Source organism: Oncorhynchus nerka, linkage group LG22, assembly GCF_034236695.1.
Source record: "Oncorhynchus nerka isolate Pitt River linkage group LG22, Oner_Uvic_2.0, whole genome shotgun sequence".
Classification (NCBI taxonomy): domain Eukaryota; kingdom Metazoa; phylum Chordata; class Actinopteri; order Salmoniformes; family Salmonidae; genus Oncorhynchus; species Oncorhynchus nerka.
Window position 1 is genome coordinate 40,537,893 of NC_088417.1, and position 19,266 is coordinate 40,557,158.

General features: G+C 41.1%; 2 protein-coding genes across 2 annotated transcripts in view; one reads left to right on the forward strand and one right to left on the reverse strand.

Annotated features, from left to right (window-relative positions):
- Positions 1 to 3,649, reverse strand: part of LOC115105169 (M-protein, striated muscle-like) — a 41,432-nt gene extending 37,783 nt beyond the window's left edge. The window contains exons 1-2 of the mRNA XM_029626857.2: positions 3,382 to 3,649; positions 2,402 to 2,623 (exon numbers count right to left, since the gene is read on the reverse strand). Of these exons, the coding sequence (XP_029482717.2) occupies positions 2,402 to 2,559 (158 nt within the window). The 5' untranslated portion in view covers positions 2,560 to 2,623; positions 3,382 to 3,649. The remainder of the gene's footprint in view (positions 1 to 2,401; positions 2,624 to 3,381) is intronic.
- Positions 3,650 to 8,570: 4,921 nt separating this feature from the next.
- LOC115105170 (myosin regulatory light polypeptide 9-like) lies at positions 8,571 to 14,171 on the forward strand. Its single transcript, XM_029626859.2, has 4 exons — positions 8,571 to 8,667; positions 10,994 to 11,203; positions 11,684 to 11,845; positions 13,647 to 14,171. The coding sequence occupies exons 2-4, from the start codon at positions 11,020 to 11,022 to the stop codon at positions 13,817 to 13,819; spliced, it is 519 nt and encodes a 172-aa protein (XP_029482719.1). The 5' UTR covers positions 8,571 to 8,667; positions 10,994 to 11,019; the 3' UTR covers positions 13,820 to 14,171.
- Positions 14,172 to 19,266: the final 5,095 nt, after the last annotated feature.

Below are 19,266 nucleotides of genomic sequence, written 5' to 3' on the forward strand. Positions count from 1 at the left end.
CCGATGTGAAATGGCTAGCTAGTTAGCTGGGTGTGCGCAAACGTCACTCGCTCTGAGACTTGGAGTAGTTATTCCCCTTGCTCTGCAAGGGCCGCGGCTTTTGTGGAGCGATGGGTAACGCTGCTTCGAGTGTGGCTGTTGTCGATGTGTTCCTGGGGCGAGGAGAGGGACGGAAGCTATACTGTTACACTGGCAATACTATAGTGCCTATAAAAACATCCAATAGTCAAAGGTATATGAAATACAAATGGTATAGAGAGAAATAGTCCTATAAATACTATATTAACTACAACCTAAAACCTCTAACCTTGGAATATTGAAGTCTCATGTTAAAAGGAACCACCAGCTTTCATATGTTCTCATGTTCTGAGCAAGGAACTGAAACGTTAGCTTTTTTACATGGCACATATTGCACTTTTACTCTCTTCTCCAACACTTTGTTTTTGCATTATTTAAACCAAATTGAACATGTTTCATTATTTATTTGAGGATAAATGGATTTTTATTGATGTATTATATCAAGTTAAAATAAGTGTTCATTCAGTATTGTTGTAATTGTCATTATTACAAATAAATAAAAATTGTCCGATTAATCTGTATCGGCGTTGAAAAATCATAATCGGTCGACCTCTATTCTGGACAACTACAAATACCTAGGTGTCTAGCTAGACTGTAAACTCTTCTTCCAGACTCACATTAAACATCTCCAATCCAAAATGAAATCTAGAATTGGCTTCCTATTTCACCGCAAAGCCTCATTCACTCATGCTGCCAAACACACCCTCGTAAAACTGACTATACTACCGATCCTTGACTTTGGCGATGTCATTTACAAAATAGCCTCCAACACTCTACTCAGCAAACTGGATGTAGTCTATCACAGTGCCATCTGTTTTTTGTCACCAAAGCCCCATATACTACCCACCACTGCGACCTGTATGCTCTCGTTGGCTGGCCCTCACTACATATTCGTCTCCAAACCAACTGGCTCCAGGTCATCTATAAGTCTTTGCTAGGTAAAGCCCCGCCTTATCTCAGCTCACGGGTCACCATAGCAACACCAACTAGTAGCACACGCTCCAGCAGGTATATTTCACTGGTCATCCCCAAAGCCAACACTTCCTTTGGCTGCCTTTCCTTTCAGTTCTCTGCTGCCAATGACAGGACCAAATTGCAATGTAGTTTTTTTTAATCAAATCACTGAAGCCTTATATCTATCTCCCTCTCTAACTTTAAGCATCAGCTGTCAGAGCAGCTTACCGATCTGTGTACCTGTACACAGCCAATCTGTAAATATCACACCCAACTACCTCATCCCCATATTATTGCTTACCCGCTTGCTATTTTGCACCCCAGTATCTCGACTTGCACATCATTATCTGCACATCTATCACTCCAGTGTTAATGCTAAATTGTAATTATTTCACCTCTGTGGACTATTTATTGCCTTACCTCCCTACTCTTCTACATTTGCACACACTGTATATAGATTTTTCTATTGTGTTATCGACTGTAAATTTGTTTGTGTAACTCTGTGTTGTTGCTTTTGTCGTACTGCTTTGCTTTATCTTGGCCAGGTCGCAGTTGTAAATGAGAACTTGTTCTCAACTGGCGTACCTGGTTAAATAAAGGTGAAATAAAATAAAATAAAATATCTTAATAGGGAAACAAGTCCTCAAGGAAGTAAACCATTAAAACTGGGGTTTAGACAACTAGGGCAGAGAATCTACACCACAGCTCACATTCCTAAAGACATGTTATGCATGGGTCAGGATGTTATTTCAGTCTATAGGTCATGGCAAAGGTCAATAACACTTCATTATGCAACACAGTGCATTCCTTTAAAGCTTGATTATACCCGGCCTGCACCAAACATTTATGACGACAGAGCCGATGTGAATCTGAGATGTTCTATTTCTGTTTAACTGAACTATAGTGGGAACTAGGAGAAGGTTGTCTTAAAAGAAAAAAAGTGCATTAGTTCAAAAGCAGACAGAGCAGTGTGCAACAGACACCGATATACACAGTATCCATGAAACAGGCTACTTGGGACTTCATGCAGGATTCACAGACATTATATTTGTGGAATGGTTTTAGAGAAAACAGATAAGGTTGAAGAATGTTACTGGGAGTGGTCAAACATTAATACCGCAAGTATAGAAGCAGGAAGTAGAAGAGTAATTATTTAACGCAGAGAAATTAGGGTTACTAAGCATGACCGACTGATTTGGAGGCCATGTATGGCATGGGAAAAGTTGCCAAAAGTATGAGATAGGAAGTAAGGTGGGTGGGGGTGATGGGGTTACAAGGGCAGCAGGGCCATCTTCTGACACCAGCATGGAGGGGATGCATGGATATGGGCCAGAGCTACTGTGCTGCAGGGCATCCTGTTCCTCCTTACCCCCTGCTGGCACTGAGACTGGCACTGGCTCTGCTGCGGGTGGCATAGCTGCTGCTGCTCGACTGGTACTGGCTAACAGCCGACTCCACCTCCTTGCTGCGGTAGCAACGGTCATAGTGGCGGTGCTGTTTCTGGTAGAAAGGTATGGATCCAGACATCCTGCACGGTGTTCCTGGCACGAGCACTGAATTCTCAGTCTCTTGTAGTCTGCCTAGCTAGTGTCTGAGAATGGTTTTGTTCAATACAGTTAAAGCATTGCTTCGAAATGTACTTTTGTAAGCTATTAGTTGTTTTAATGTTTCGGTTTCATTTACAATTGGTCTTGATGATACTTGTTGTTATTGTATTATGTTACTTGAAATAATCACAGAGGAAAGGTCATGACCTTCATTGTCTCTATTGGATTGGGGGGGATTATATTGATTGTGCCAAATCAATATCTTCATGCTCTGTACAAAAGTGTAGCCTACTATCAACATCAGTGCATAAGGAATAAAATACACAACTTTTTCTGATAGTAAAATTAGCCAAATTGATTTGGTAGATGTAGAATTCAAATATGTTGTGGGTTTTTCCAAATAACTTGACTGGTGTAGCCTAGGCCTATTTCCTATGAATGGAAATCAATACATTTCCAGATTCCATTGCTTTGAAAATACTTTATGGCTGTTCTAAACGGCAATAAGCATAGGATGTTAACTGACATGAGTGGAGGGCAACAGGTGCACTGGTTCAGTAGTTGTTCAATCCAATAGGGCATGATTTTAATATGAGAAGAGCCTGTGAATCTGAAATTCCTAATTGCAGTGTGCGACTGAGGCTGGCATAGCACAGGATTCACATTGCAAACAATCACACCATCAAAATGCACACTAAACATAAAATACTCAACAACGAATTATGAAAAAATGACCTCTGGTTACTTCTATTTAGCTGATGAATCAGAAATCGTATCAGATACTCGTATCGAGATAACTTACCTAGGCCCAAAAACCACCAACTGCTGCAAGCAAAGGAAAAAGTGATCCAACTCCAGGTGTAAGTCAACGAAGCTTGATATCCAGGCAACGCCGCAGGTAGGTGCGGTAGCAGAGGACAGGGCAGCCGTCTACACAACAAAAATAATATTGGCACTCTATGGAATAGCCAAACCGCAGTTACGTCCTTTTATGGCGTGGAGACCCGATAAATATAGACGAGTGCAGAGCGGATTGAAGCTATCGCAACTCCAGGAAGAGAGCGGCAGACCCAACTTAGTTCCAGCGACGTTTGAATATGTTGGTCATTGACGAGTGCGACTATTTGCAACGCCAAAAAATGACTCTACCTACCTGTTGGCCTATATTTTAGACAAGGCCTACTGTACAAACAATGTTTAGCCTTTCATCATCAGTCAGTGTTACTGTATTTTTGACACCACTTATTGGAAAGAGTATAGCCAAACTCATCATCAGTGTCCCAATAATGGAATACTTTATACATTTGGTATTTAAACATGGGTATTTCCTCTTACAGAAGACCTTAGATGTATTAATGACTATCAGGGTTTTTGTCATTGTATCATATTCACATTTAGAAACTTTAGGCCTCACACCTCAACATCTGGTTGCCTGGCAGCCCTATATACTACTCTGATCAATCTCATTGGGCTGACCCCATAACTTGGACTTTATCTTAAAAAGGAATAAATGGTGTAATTTCCATCTCATATTGTGCCAATGTTCGATATCCTACACTTCACTAGCGGTTATCTTGGCTGCTCACAATATCTAAGAGAGCTTCAGATGTGTCTGTGACTAACTATAGCCATGCTATTGTTGCCTGTGTCACATATAACAAATGCCAGTTAGCATTGTATGTGCTTGCATGAAAGAGAGAGAGCACATCCCCATGTTTTATCGTGTGGGTGGAGCCCTACTCCTTGCCTTTTGACCCTGCATGTGAAACTGACAAATGTGACATCCTCTGAGTAGTGATTGAATACTAAGGCTCCTGCTTTGATCTAACTTTATTTTCGTTTCAAATATTTTTTTGAACACACACAAGAAGGGTGTATAGGAAAACAAGACAGGTATACAATTCTTATCTAAACATAAAAGAGCAGACAGGAACAACAAGACCCAGAGTTCTACAAATAATACAAAACACGACATACAGAAGGACATGTAGAAAGAAAGAGGGTAGATGTCACCCCCACACTTATTCCCCTCCCCCCAACTGCTCAAAGGTAGATTAAAATATTACAATTGAGAGTGGGTTAATAAGTACAAATTCACAGCGCCGACTCATCCAAGTAGGAGAGGAAAGGCTGCCAGATTTTATCAAATGTTGATAATTTATTGTTCAGAATATATCAAAGGCTCCTGCTTTGTTATGAGGCGATGAATGATCTTACAGATTACAACAAAACACTATAAAACCACTAGTCTGTGATTCTTTCTTTGCTTGAACAACTTTCCAAGACCGGTCATCCACTTTTAGCCTTTTCCTTATTCCTTACATCACTATACACATGTCTTCGTAATGCTATTTCCAGAATACAGATCATTGAATGCATTTTTTGGTATCTTCAGTAGTTCCTACTGATAGAGAGAGCATTGACCAATCAGACACTTATGGAGGTACATTTACCATAGAACGTCATATTGAATCACATATCTCTATGGTACATACAACATAACAAAAGACCAGCTGTCTTTGTGTGACTGAACATCAAAGGAAATTGTCTTGCTTTTCAATAGGGTTTCAACTAAAACTACAGTAATTTACTCTAATCTAAAGATAACCCCCAATTACCTGACAGCATGGCAATCATAACTCATATGGAGGATATTTTCCTCAAAAAATTCTTCACTCTTCCATTTAAAGCTCAAGTGCCTTCCCAACCAGGAATGTGGGCTTTTGACTTCATCCTATCACAACCTGCAGTAAATCATTGGGATGATCTACTATGTTCTGTGTCCCAACTTGATTTAACTAGGCAAGTCAGTTAAGAACAAATTCATATTTACAATGAAGGCCTACTCCAGCCAAACTCCGATGACACTGGGCCAATTGTGCACCGCCCTATGGGACTCCCAATCACAGCCAGATGTGATACAGCCTGGATTTAAACCAGGTACTATAGTGACACCTCTTGCACTGAGATGCAGTGCTTTAGACTGCTGCACCACTCGGGAGCCCAAATGGCACCCCTATTTCCTATATAGTGCACTACTATTGACCAGTGGGTAGGAGTGGGTGTGTTAGAACATGGAAAGTCAGAATGATTTCATGTGAAACTCCTACTGGAAGTTGATTGATTGTAATGATGAATGGAAACTTTGTTTTAGTCCCCCCTATGAGACTAGTACCCTCAAGTGGTTGAATATGGGCAGTGCAATATGAGGTCATGTTTCCAGGCAAGATTCTTTGATTTTGGTCAGACAGGAACAACACACAAAATCCACTAATCAATGACTTATTAATGAACTGAATCAAGTGTATTCGTATTGGTTTAATGGTCTAGAGATTTACTATTATTTTATACATGTTAATGTTATTGTTTGTCTTCATGGATCCTAGAAATACTTGAAAAAATGTATTGTTGTTACTTGTTTAGACATAGCCTAGAGCTTGTTTTTTTTTGCGAATGTGAAACCATGTTAAGCTCTCCTCACCATCCCAGTTTGGAGCAGCGACCCTCTGTCTCCTTTCAGTAAACATGAACACATTATGGTCTCAAGATGAGTTCGCCATTGCTCATTCCTGTCATTGTAGTGGTTCCCATCTGCTGAACTTGCTGATGAAGAAAGTGTTATACTGTTCAACAGACTAAGAACCATTCCAGCTCTCTTGGGAACAGGCAGAATGCATTGCTTTTTCATTTGAAAGATGGTTATTGGATCATAGTAGTAAACTAGCAGTAGCTCATACCATGAACAACCAAACTTATAAGTAGTTAAATAGCACTATTATGGATAATTCTGGTCATCTCTGTATACCCGTCGCAAGAACCACTAGTTGATGCTTATTTATAAAACCCTCTTAGGCCTCACTCCCTGCTATCTGAGATATCTACTGCAGCCCTCATCTTCCACATACAACACCCGTTCTGCCAGTCACATTCTGTTAAAGGTCTCCAAAGCACACACATCCCTGGGTCGCTCCTCTTTTCAGTTCACTACAGCTAGCGACTGGAACGAGCTGCAACAAACACTCAAACTGGACTGTTTTAGCTCAATCTCTTCATTCAAAGACTCAATCATGGACACTCTTACTGACAGGTGTAGCTGCTTTGCGTGATGTATTGTTGTCTCTATCTTCTTGCCCTTTGTGCTGTTGTCTGTGCCCAATAATGTTTGTACCATGTTTTGTGCTGCTACCATGTTGTGTTGCTACCATGTTGTTGTCATGTGTACTGCCTTGCTATGTTGTTATCTTAGGTCTCTCTTTATGTAGTGTTGTGTTGTCTCATCGTGATGTGTGTTTTGTCCTATATTTATATAAACTCAGCAACCACAAAATAATGTCCCATTTTCAGGACCCTGTCTTTCAAAGATAATTTGTAAAACTCCAAAGAACTTCACAGATCTTCACTGTAAAGGGTTTAAACACTGTTTCCCATGCTTGTTCAATGAACCATAAACAATGAATGAACATGCACCTGTGGAACGGTCGTTAAGACACTAACAGCTTACAGACAGTAGGCAATTAAGGTCACAGTTATGAAAACTTAGGACACTAAAGAGGCCTGTTACTGACTCTGAAAGCACCAAAAGAAAGATGCCCAGGGTCCCTGCTCATCTGCGTGAACGTGCCTTAGGCATGCTGCAAGGAGGCATGAGGACTGCAGATGTGGCCAAGGAAATAAATTGCAATGTCCGTACTGTGAGACGTCTAAGACAGCGTTACACCGAGGCCTGTACTCTGGAGCGGGATCGATCTGTAGTGGAGGGTCCATCATGGTGGGGCGGTGTGTCACAGCGTCATCGGACTGAGCTTGTTGTCATTGCAGGCAATCTCAACGCTGTGCATTACAGGGAAGACATCCTCCTTCCTCATGTGGTACCCTTCCTGCAGGCTCATCCTGACTGGTGGCATAGTCTCCAGCATGACAATGCCACAAGCCATACTGCTTGTTCTGTGCGTGATTTCCTGCAAGACAGGAATGTCAGTGTTCTGCCATTGCCAGCGAAGAGCACGGATCTAAATCCCATTGAGCACGTCTGGGACCTGTTGGATCGGAGGGTGGCGTCTAGGGCCATTCCCCCCAGAAATGTCCGGGAACTTGCAGGTGCCTTGGTGGAAGAGTGGCGTAAAAGCTCACAGCAAGAACGGGTAAATATGGTGCAGTCCAAGAGGAGATGCACTGCAATACATAATGCAGCTGGTGGCCACACCAGATACTGACTGTTACTTTTGATTTGACCCCCCCTTTGTTCAGGGACACATTATTCCATTTCTGTTAGTCACATGTCTGTGGAACTTCTTTTGTCTCAGTTGTTGAATCTTCGTTATGTCCATACACATATTTACACATGTTAAGTTTGCTGAAAATAAACACAGTTGACAGTGAGAGGACGTTTCTTTATTTGCTGAGTTTATATATATATATATATTTATTAATCACAGTCCCTGCAGGAAGCCTTTTGCCTTTTGGTAGGCCATCATTGTAAATAAGAATGTGTTCTTAACTGGCTTGCCAGGTGAAATAAAGGTACAAATAAATAAGTAATAATAATTATGTTTGCTGTTCCTTTGGCCTATGACAAGGGGGTGGGGCTCAACTAGTGTAGAAGTGTTGAAAATGGCTTAACTATAATCATTCTATTTTTGTATATGTTTTGTGAAATCCGAGTTTTAATATAATTAAAATCGTGTCACCAAAGCAACGTTATCTTACTCATGATTAGGCACAGGAAGATGCATTTATTTTCTCCGTATTTGGGCATATGTCAAGAATGTCTTTTGAGAAAACACCATTACCTCGTGGGTGTTTTACCAAGGTAAAAATGAAATGATTTACGAGCATTTACATAAACTATGTATAGTCAAAGCTAAAAAAAAAACAAATCTTAAAGACATATCTAAATATGTATTTTATTGTACGGTGCAAAATATAATTGAATACAAATACAAATGATTTAGACATTGTAAAGTCCTCCCCATTTCCCGAAGTTGGTTTGGCCTGCATTTCCTGTGCGAAACCATTATTAGGAAGTTAGGGCGGTGGTTGAGAGAGAGGGTAGCACGGGCTAACTGACTATCAATTTTTTCGGAATTAGGTAAGTCTTATATATGCTTATTTGAACGTAAGAAGTATTATTTCACTTGTTAAGTCCATGCTACTTTTGAACTGTCAGTTATATAGCTTAAAATGTCGAAGCTACACGTGTGTTACTATCAATGTATGTGTTTTCTGGCTGATTTAGCTAGCGGGGTTAGTAAGCTAGCTATATCGGCTGGTTAGCTGCCAAATTTACAGTATTTCCTGCATGGGGAGAAATTAACATTTCGTTCTAACTAGCACATTTATCGTTTTAAATGACATATAACAGACCGTACGGTAGCTGGGTAAGTATTATTATAACGACGCAAATGTGTACCAAAACCAAGTAACTAGCGTAGCGGACGTCCTGGGATTCGTAATGTTATCTCAACAATGTCGCTAACGTCACCAGTGTGTTGCTACCCGCATGAACAGTGGAATTGGTGTTTGCCTTCAAAATAAAAGTTCCCCATTGAAACTGATGCAAACGGATAAAAATTGTGGAATCATGACACAATTGGACTTGATCATACTACCTACCCAAGGTTGGCATGTTATAAGTTCAACAAGCTACCGTTAGTTTGACCCCATAAAATAAAATCTGAAATCGCGCTGTGGGTGTATTTTAATTCAGAGTTGCATTGAGGTCATACTTCTATGCACTGTACAGTCTGTGCACCTATGAAATGGGTTATCAGCCTACTCAGTGACACTCAAGAAACACAACTGTAGAGTTTACGCACATGTTAGCGTCTGCTCTTATAGCCGGACATTGACTGTGGAATGCACATTGGTTGACTGAGTTTATTTCGCTGATTTCAGTCCCACAATAAGAGTTAAGATGCAAATACTTGTGGAAACCCTACATAGTTCTGTGTGTCTGCGTAGGGTGATAATCAATTTCATGGGTGCACATAGGTTAGGGTGTACATTGCAATATTAATGTTCCATACACAGGCTGACTGGGGTACCTCAGGATTTCGGCAATGAGTCAGATTAACTTGTGGATTCCATTTTTATGTCGGTCCAGTATGAAGGAAGTTGGCATTGGCTCACGAAACTATCTCTAACTAGTGTTAGAGGTCCATGGGTATCTGCTAGCATGACTTCCAGTGGCTGTTTCAGAGTCCGGCAATAAGAGCTAAAATGCTAATATTTGTGTAAACTCTACAAAGTTGTGTTCTGTCACTGGGTAGGCTGATACCCCATTTAATTGGAGAACAATTCATAGGTTAGTCTGTAGAGTGCTTATAAGTATGCCCCCCAATGAAATTCTGTATTCAAATGCAGTGGGACTAGATCATGATTTCATTTGTCATATTCTAACTATTTCTATAACTCTAAACAAAGTTTGAACGTTATCTAGTCCTATTGTGGCATGATCACAGTTGTAGCTGTTTGCATCAGTTTCAATGGGTGTCTTTTATTTTGAAGGCTAACTGCAGATTCCAGTATTGTTGTTCATGCTAATGTTGTTCAGGACACAAGTCCTAACGTCAGCTGTCTATCTGTAGCTTATTGCTCATAGTCATTCCAAATTTGTGAATTGATATTTGTGCTTAATGTTCATTTCTACGATACTATCTACATGACTTTAGGTTACGCAAGTATTAACAGCTGGCAGCAGTTTTTGGCCCCATTCATGACAGCCCTAACTTGGCTAAGTTATTTCTCAAAATATCATATAGAATGTTAATGATGCCTAGACTGTCACTAGATTTCTCACCTACCCTCAATAGAAAAGGATATGTGGTCTTGGAAAGAACTTCAGCCTGAATTCAGTCCCCCTATCATTGTTCAACCTCAAATTAGGTCACTGAATCGGTTTTATCCAGCTGTGTTGCCATAATAATGAATCAATGGCATGGACCACTGGCTCCCTCTTACTTGCTAGGAAGGGAGGCATATTCGAGGCAGGGGCCTTCTAACTCTTCGAATAAGACTGTGTTGAACTTGCCTGAAAAGGGAATTCTCACATCTGTAGTTTTTCCTATCCTGTGCAAAGGGAACAGCTATAAACAAACTTCACAGCAGTAGAACATTTCCATTTATAGCACAGTGAGGACACATCTCCGGGGAATAATTTGCCAGAGTCTGACATAGATTAGCCCATAGCCACAAAGCTGGGTATGACTAGTCAAATCTTATTTTGGGTAATGACACGAGCCAGGTTCCCTGTTTGTTTTTGTAGACCCTTATGTATCCTCAAATGTTAATGTCCCTAGAATTGAACTTCATTGACATCATAACATTATTTCTAAGTCTGATTGAAAGGGCAAGTAACTTTTTAGGATTTTACAATTCTGGTGCTATGGTATTATTCAGGAATGTTCTCTTTTCAGCCTCGCAGGTAAACAAAACAGCCATAATGTCGAGCAAAAGGGCCAAGGGAAAGACCACCAAGAAGCGTCCCCAGCGCGCTACCAGCAATGTGTTCGCCATGTTCGACCAGTCTCAGATCCAGGAGTTCAAAGAGGCCTTCAACATGATCGACCAGAACCGCGACGGGTTTGTCGACAAGGAGGACCTGCATGACATGCTTGCCTCACTAGGTGAGTCTCTGAAGCCCCCCTTAGCTGAGCTGAAAATCTGTCCATGGTTTTCTCTTGAACATTGAGTGAATTAATGTGAAACTGAGGCACTGGATGATTTGTGATATCTCTTGAGTGTGCTTGTGTTGGACTCCCTTTTAAATGATTGCATATCTCTTTTGTTTAATGCTTAGCGTTAAACTTTGTAGTGTTTGGCCCCAGTCAGTCTTGCTGAAAGGGTGTAGGTTTGTTATGTAAGGTGATGCAGTATATTTACCCCCAGGCTAAGGTTGGGTTTGTCTCCCACCTGGTAAGTTGGTTTTAGAAGAGAGGCATTCCATTGAAACAGTCGCGCATTCACAAAAAACATGCATTTTTCCAACATTCCCTACTACCCTGTTACCATTGTTTTATATGATTGAAACAATTTATGCTGATATTATTGTAAAACTAACGGCGTTGAATGCAATCTGTTCTAATGTGGCACTGTTTGTTCTTTAGGGAAGAACCCGTCTGATGATTACCTGGAGGCTATGATGACTGAAGCGCCTGGGCCCATCAACTTCACCATGTTCCTCACCATGTTCGGAGAGAAGCTCAACGGCACAGATCCTGAGGACGTCATCAGAAACGCTTTTGCCTGCTTCGACGAAGAAGGCACAGGTAAGCCTATAACAAATCATTGGGTTTTTCTTCAAGGAATTATTCCAAGTGGGAAGGAATATTGTCAGTGTCAGCCTGTGTTGATTCATACTGTTGTAGAGACTGATAATGGATGCTGTGGTTGTGTAGAGAACTTAAGTTTTATTAGTCCTATGCATGGTCTAACGAAATGCTAAGTTGCAAGTTCCTTCTCGACAATGCAACAATGACAAGTAAATGGCAGTAGAATAAAATAAGTTACACAGGAAGGTGCCATTTACAGTCAAATATTTCCAAGTGTAGTGGGGGGCAAGTGTGTAAATTGAGCAGTATAATTGTCTGCTGGCGGCAGTTGTGGTGTTTGTAGCATGAGTGTGCGTGCTACAGTGCAGAGAATCAGAGCAGGTGCTCAGTCCGGTTCAAGTGCTCAGTCAAATGGCTTGTGGATAGAAGCTCGCTGAGCCTGTTGGTATCAGACGTCATTCTTAGATGCCATCTGCCTGACCGGTAAGGGTGAGAATGTGTTTGTGGGGTTCTTGATGAAGATACAATTCCTGATGAGTCTGTCTTAGCTGCATAGACTGGATTTTTGGGCTGTCCTGGTAACATCTGGTCCGGTGGGTAAACCATGACTCCCAGGGGTTTATTCCCAAAATGATTAAACCAGAGGTGTATACTATGAAGCAAGCTAGATCTACTCAGGCTTTTATAAAGCTAGCCAGCTTCAGTTAGCTACACATTCCAGGTCAAGCTTCAGCCATACTACAATGGATGAGCAATATCCATTGTAGTATGGCTGAAGCCTGACCTGGAATTCTTGTATTTCTAGCAGGCTTGTAATTAATTGTGGGTGCATGTTGCACATGGCTAGTCGAACAACTTTTCGTTGAGACAATGTTGAAACATCAATCCATGGGCCACTCTGTCATTTTAATTTGTGGTGTTAAATGGGCTTGTAGAATTGCTGTTTTTTTTTTTTTTTTTTTACTTAATGCTGTCTTTGGCGTGCTTTTTCCCACTCCTTTCGCTCCTATCTGTGGAACACGTTGTGGCCATAGACATATCTATAGAAGGGTTTGGAACCTCCAACCCTGGCAATTTTAATAAAACTAGCCATGGCTGCCAGTCTTGATTTGAATGCAAACTGCCATCGATGGGTTATGTCTGGTTGGTTGGCTGTCAGTTATCCTTTCGCACATTTCTAAATACAATAGTGTGGAAAAACAGTTTGGAATGCAAATGCTGCCATTCAATGTGTAATGGGTATTTTAACAAATATTTTTACTTTAAATTGTAAATACTCTATCAGGTGTCTTTCTCAAATTAAGAGGATGATGACTATCTTTGCGAGAGGGAGGGTATCTGATTTCATTGGTCCCCAACTCATGGCTAAGAATTTATTCAGGATAAAGGGGGTTAGCCCGGAGTTAAACTGCCCCAGGATTTGTCATAGAAATTTACTAGGCTAAAAGGTGAGGGCTCTGGTCCATATGGGAAATTCATGCTTACAAATACACATTGGGCATTTTTGTTTTATTCCTTTAGTATCCCTACCCCGAAACTTAATTTCAAAATATCACCCTTGAGCGGGCTGTGGATTGTAAATACAGAAATATGCTTCTGTCAACTTCGATAAAATGTCTTGGTTAATGTTATTGTTTCATATTGGGTTGGCCAGATGCTTGGCATTTAAAAATAAAAAATGCTGATGGGTTGGTTGAGTCAACAAATGAATAACCCATGCATCACCACCCGATAGGAGTAACCATGACATGGGCATTTTTGCATACCTGTCTCACTGCATCACCCTGTCTGTCCTCAGGTGTCATCCAGGAGGAATACCTCAGAGAGCTGCTGACCACAATGGGTGACCGCTTCACAGACGAGGATGTGGACGAGCTCTTCAGGGAGGCACCCATTGACAAAAAGAGCAACTTCAACTATGTGGAGTTCACACGCATCCTAAAACACGGAGCCAAGGACAAGGATGATTAAGGCCACAGCCATGCCAGTCGTATTATGGTTTCTCTCTGACCCCTCTACTCTATTACCCCCAGCTAGACCATCTTGCTGCATGTATCAGCTCTAATAAATCCATGTTTAGCAAGGTGAAATCATGGCTTTGACCGTATCTGAGGTCTCATTTCAATACTGCCAGATTTGCACATCTGTATTGAGAATTGTAGCGGGTGATGGTGAATTTGAAAAACGGTGTACTTGTCTGTGACGTGAAATGGAAAATACAACTCTGGAAGCAAGCTCCTATGCTACTCAAATGGTCTGGTCTAGCTGAATTTTTACATTTTATAATAAATATAAGCTTTAAATAAATGACTATCAACTTGTATATTGCTCGTTTCTTTACCCTATTTAAATTATGAATTAACTGTTGAAATAATATGCTATGTTTAGTAAGCAGATGGTTCCCTTCCTCCTGTGCTGGTATGTTATTTCCCAACAAGGAATTTTCTCAGTCATTACCCTTTCCACCTAGCGTGTGTGGACGTGTCGAAGAGGGTTACAGTGACTGGGTTGGTTTGAAATTCCTAGATAATACTAAAATCGGTTAACTCTATATACAGTCATCTTAAAGATGGCAACCACACATTTCATAGGAATATCTAGGAAAAAGGATTGGTCAAAGATCTGAATTAAACTGCCTGTGTAAATGCAGCTTGGATGTTGTCTAGATACATTAGTGTAGTATCAGATCCTCGTCATTAATGAATTCCTAAAGATGCACATAGCAGCAGTCAATCATCTGGCACTGTTACAGCAAAAAAGACCAAACCATAATGTAACATTTGTTGCTTTACTAACAATCATTACCGCTTGCACTTAACTGTTTCTTCAATTATTTTGTTGCTATACTTAGTGAAATTTACGTTAACTTTCTCTAACACTTAATCTAACTTCAGTGAGCCTATTTTGGTAACTCTGGCATTGTAGTGCCCCCTAGTGGCTTAGTGAATGTTAACCCAGCCCATTGGTTAAATTAAAGGGGCCAATCACTACTGAGCACATGCATTACAGAACCACGCTGGACCAGTGGCTAGATCTTACACGTGTTTTGCGGCATCCCCTGTTAGATTATGGGTTGCACTGTAAAAGCTGACATTTGTATGAATTTTCTAACAGTATGACTAGGTCATGGTATGTTTAGTCACATGTTGCTTGTGGTTTCATAACCACCAGCAAGCAAAGGTTAATTTATGGAAAACACTTGAATCCAATGTGGGGCGGCAGGGTAGCCTAGTGGTTCGAGCATTGGCTGTGCACCTTTGGCCAGGCACTGTTGGCCCTGGAGGGCCCGGGCTGTGGGATGCTGGAGCAGGTACAGAGGCAGGAGCCAGGCCAGTGGAGCCTAGCAGAGCTCACTGCTGTATACGGACTGCTGCAGGCAGGAGTTGGGGAGGAGGGCAGCTACCAGGACCTCCTAAACGCTATGCACACTTCTTCTTGGTGGAGGTCATGGAGAGACACGTGCTCAAGATGGCTTTTACTTCCCACCCAGAGACAGTTACCAAGGTGATGCAGTACTCCTCAACCTGCTGCACTCCTACATCCTGGTAGAGAGGTTCCCTGTCAACTTTGTGTCCAAGGTCTTCAACCTCTACTTCCTCCAGAAAGTACAAGGTACTCTCATTGATAAGCCCACAGGGCAATTCCACTGTAACGGAATTATGCTGAGACTCACTTTAAAATGTATACCAAACAAAAACCATTGATTTCAAAGTTTAACAAACAATACTACTTTACCCACAATGACTACTTTGAACAATTTACACATTAAATAAAATAAAATATTTAAAATGTGATAACATAATTACGGTAAAATCAATTTTATTCTGTTACCAAACTTTGTATCTGCACAGTTCTTCCTGTAAATGTGTTTGTGTAAAATTGTCTGGAAATTGATAAAAGCTAGTCATTGTGCATAGTTATATGGTTTGTTAAACATTGAAAGAAATGTTTTTGTTTGGTATGTTTTTTAGTTTTTTACCCTTTTTCTCCCAATTTCAATTACAATCTTGTCTCGTTGCTGCAACTCCTCATTGGGCTGGGGGAGAGGCAAAAGTCGAGTCATGCGTGCTCCAAAACATGACCCGGCAAACCGTGCTCCTTAACACCCGCTTAACCCGGGAGCCAGCTGTGCCAATGTGTCGGAGGAAACACTGACGACCAAAGTCAGCCTTCAGGCGCACGGCCCGCCACAAGGAGTCGCTAAAGCGTGATGAGCCAAGTAAAGCCCCCAGCCAAACCCTCCCCTAACCCGGGTGACGCTGGGCCAATTCTGCGCCGACCTATGGTACTCCCGGTCACGGCCGGTTGTCACACAGCCTGGGATTCAACCCGGATCTGTAGTGAAGCCTCAAGCACTGCGATGCAGTGCCTTAGACCGCTGAGCCATTTGGGAGGCTTGTTTGGTACATTTTAAACAGAAAAATGTCCATTACCATGGAGTTGCCCCACACTTACTTTACTCTTCTTCATAATTGCAATTGTTGCAGTATCTTTGGTTTAACAATTGTAAATTAATTTGTGTTCCAGAGCAAGGCATGGGGGTTGACCGGATTGTACTGGCCCAACTGACCCAACTCTACATGACTGTGAAGCTTGAATGCCCTTTCTATGAGGTAACGAGTTACTACAAATCAATATTAATTACAGTTGAAGTCGGAAGTTTACATACACATAGGTTGGAGTCATTAAAACAAATTTTTCAACCACTCCACAAATTTCTTGTAAACAAGCTATAGTTTTGGCAAGTCGGTTAGTACATCTACTTTGTGTATGACACAAGGAATTGTTCCAACAATTGTTTACAGACAAATTATTTAACTTATATCATAATTTGTATAATTTGTACCCACTGTATCATAATTCCAGCAGGTCAGAAGTTTACATACACTAAGTTGACTGTGCCTTTAAACAGCTTGGACAATTCCAGAACATTATAATGGCTTTAGAAGCTTCTGATAGGCTAATTGACATCATTTGAGTCAATTGGAGGTGTACCTGTGGATGTATTTCAAGGCCTGCCTTCAAACTCTGGGACCGAGAGACTGGGACCGAGAGACAAAAAAAAAAAACAGCTTCTATCTCAAGGCCATCAGACTGTTAAACAGCCACCACTAACATTGAGTGGCTGCTGCCAACACACTGACTCAACTCCAGCCACTTTAATAATGGGAATTGATGGGAAATGATGTCAAATATATCACTAGCCACTTTAAACAATGCTACCTAATATAATGTTTACATACCCTACATTATTCATCTCATATGTATATGTATATACTGTACTCTATATCATCTACTGCATCTTTATGTAATACATGTATCACTAGCCACTTTAACTATGCCACTTTGTTTACATACTCATCTCATATGTATATACAGCACTCAATACCATCTACTGTATCTTGCCTATGCCGCTCTGTACCATCACTCACTCATATATCTTTATGTACATATTCTTTATCCCCTTACACTTGTGTCTATAAGGTAGTAGTTTTGGAATTGTTAGCTAGATTACTTGTTGGTTATTACTGCATTGTCGGAACTAGAAGCACAAGCATTTCGCTACACTCGCATTAACATCTGCTAACCATGTGTATGTGACAAATAAAATTGGATTTGATTTGATTTGAAACTCAGTGCCTCTTTGCTTGACATCATGGGAAAATCAAATGAAATCAGCCAAGACCTCAGAAAAAAATTGTAGACCACCACAAGTCTGGTTCATCCTTGGGAGCAATTTCCAAATGCCTGAATGTACCACGTTCATCTGTACAAACAATAGTATGTAAGTATAAACACCATGGGAACACGCAGCTGTCATACCCCTCAGGAAGAAGCTGCATTCTGTCTCCTAGAGATGATTGTACTTTGGTACGAAAAGTGCAAATCAATCCTAGAACAACAGCAAAGGACCTTGTGAAGATGCTGGAGGAAATAGGTACAAAAGTATCTATATCCACAGTAAAACAAGTCCTATATCGACATAGCCTGAAAGGCCACTCAGCAAGGAAGAAGCCACTGCTCCAAAGCCGCCATAAAAAAGCCAGACTACGGTTTGAAACTGCACATGGGGACAAAGATCATACTTTTTTTGAGAAATGTCCTCTGGTCTGATGAAACAAAAATAGAACTGTTTGGCCATAATGACCATTGTTATGTTTGGAGGAAAAAGGGGGAGGCTTGCAAGTCGAAGAACACCATCCCAACCATGAAGCACGGGGGTGGCAGCATCATGTTGTGTGGGTGCTTTGCTGCAGGAAGGACTGGTGCACTTCACCAAATAGTTGACATCATGAGGGAGGAAAATTATGTGGATATATTGAAGCAACATCTCAAGACATCAGTCAGGAAGTTAAAGCTTGGTCGCAAATGGGTCTTCCAAATGGACAATGACCCCAAGCATACTTCCAAAGTTGTGGCAAAATGGCATAAGGACAACAAAGTCAAGGTATTGAAGTGGCCATCACAAAGTCCTGACATCAATCCTATAGAAAATGTGTGGGCAGAACTGAAAAAGCATGTGCAAGCAAGGAGGCTTACAAACCTGACTCAGTTACACCAGCTCTGCCAGGAGGAATGGGCCAAAATTCACCCAACTTATTGTGGGCAGCTTGTGGAAGGCTACCCGAAACGTTTGACCCAAGTTAAACAATTTAAAGGCAATGCCACCAAATACTAATTGAGTGTATGTAACCTTCTGACCCACTGGGAATGTGATGAAAGAAATAAAAGCTGAACGAAATAATTCTCTCTCCTATTATTCTGACATTTCACATTCTTAAAATAAAGTGGTGATCCTAACTGACCTAAGATGGGGAATGTTTACTAGGGTTAAATGTCAGGAATTGTGAAAAACTGAGTTTAAATGTATTTGGCTAAGGTGTATGTAAACCGCCGACTTCAACTGCTTCAATGATAGCATTGCCACTTCTGCTCAACTGCAGTGTTGCAATCTTAGCACACTATCCTCTGATTCACCATTAACACCCAGTATTAACCCCAGGGCCCAAGGCTCCTTCCTATGTACCGTGTCAAGTTTGTCCTCACTCCTGGTCGGTCTCTGGAGATGCCGGTTGACGGACACCTCTACAACTATGTGAAAACTGGACTAGTGGATCTACTAGGGGCCCGTGCTTACTTCACTTCCAGAGTTCTCACTCCATACTGCTACACACTCGGTAATGCAGACGGCACATTTTAAGATACAACACATGTAACCTTTAATTCAATGCTTCAGACAATGTTATGGTTATACCTATACTGAAAATAAAGGTGCGAAGACAAATCCGGCCCCTATGTTTGTTTCAGATGTGGAAATAAAGCTGGATGAGGATGGATATGTATTGCCTGCCAGTGACATCGACGATATCTTCAAGAGGTAAAAACAATGTATTTTTCCACATTTTGTTACATTACAG

Excerpts from the sequence above, each read along its gene's own strand:
- LOC115105170 (XM_029626859.2), top strand. The coding sequence starts at position 11,020 with ATGTCGAGCAAAAGGGCCAAGGGAAAGACCACCAAGAAGCGTCCCCAG. Across the intron at positions 11,204-11,683 it reads TGACATGCTTGCCTCACTAG|GGAAGAACCCGTCTGATGAT; the intron begins GTGAGTCTCTGA and ends TTTGTTCTTTAG. Across the intron at positions 11,846-13,646 it reads CTTCGACGAAGAAGGCACAG|GTGTCATCCAGGAGGAATAC; the intron begins GTAAGCCTATAA and ends GTCTGTCCTCAG.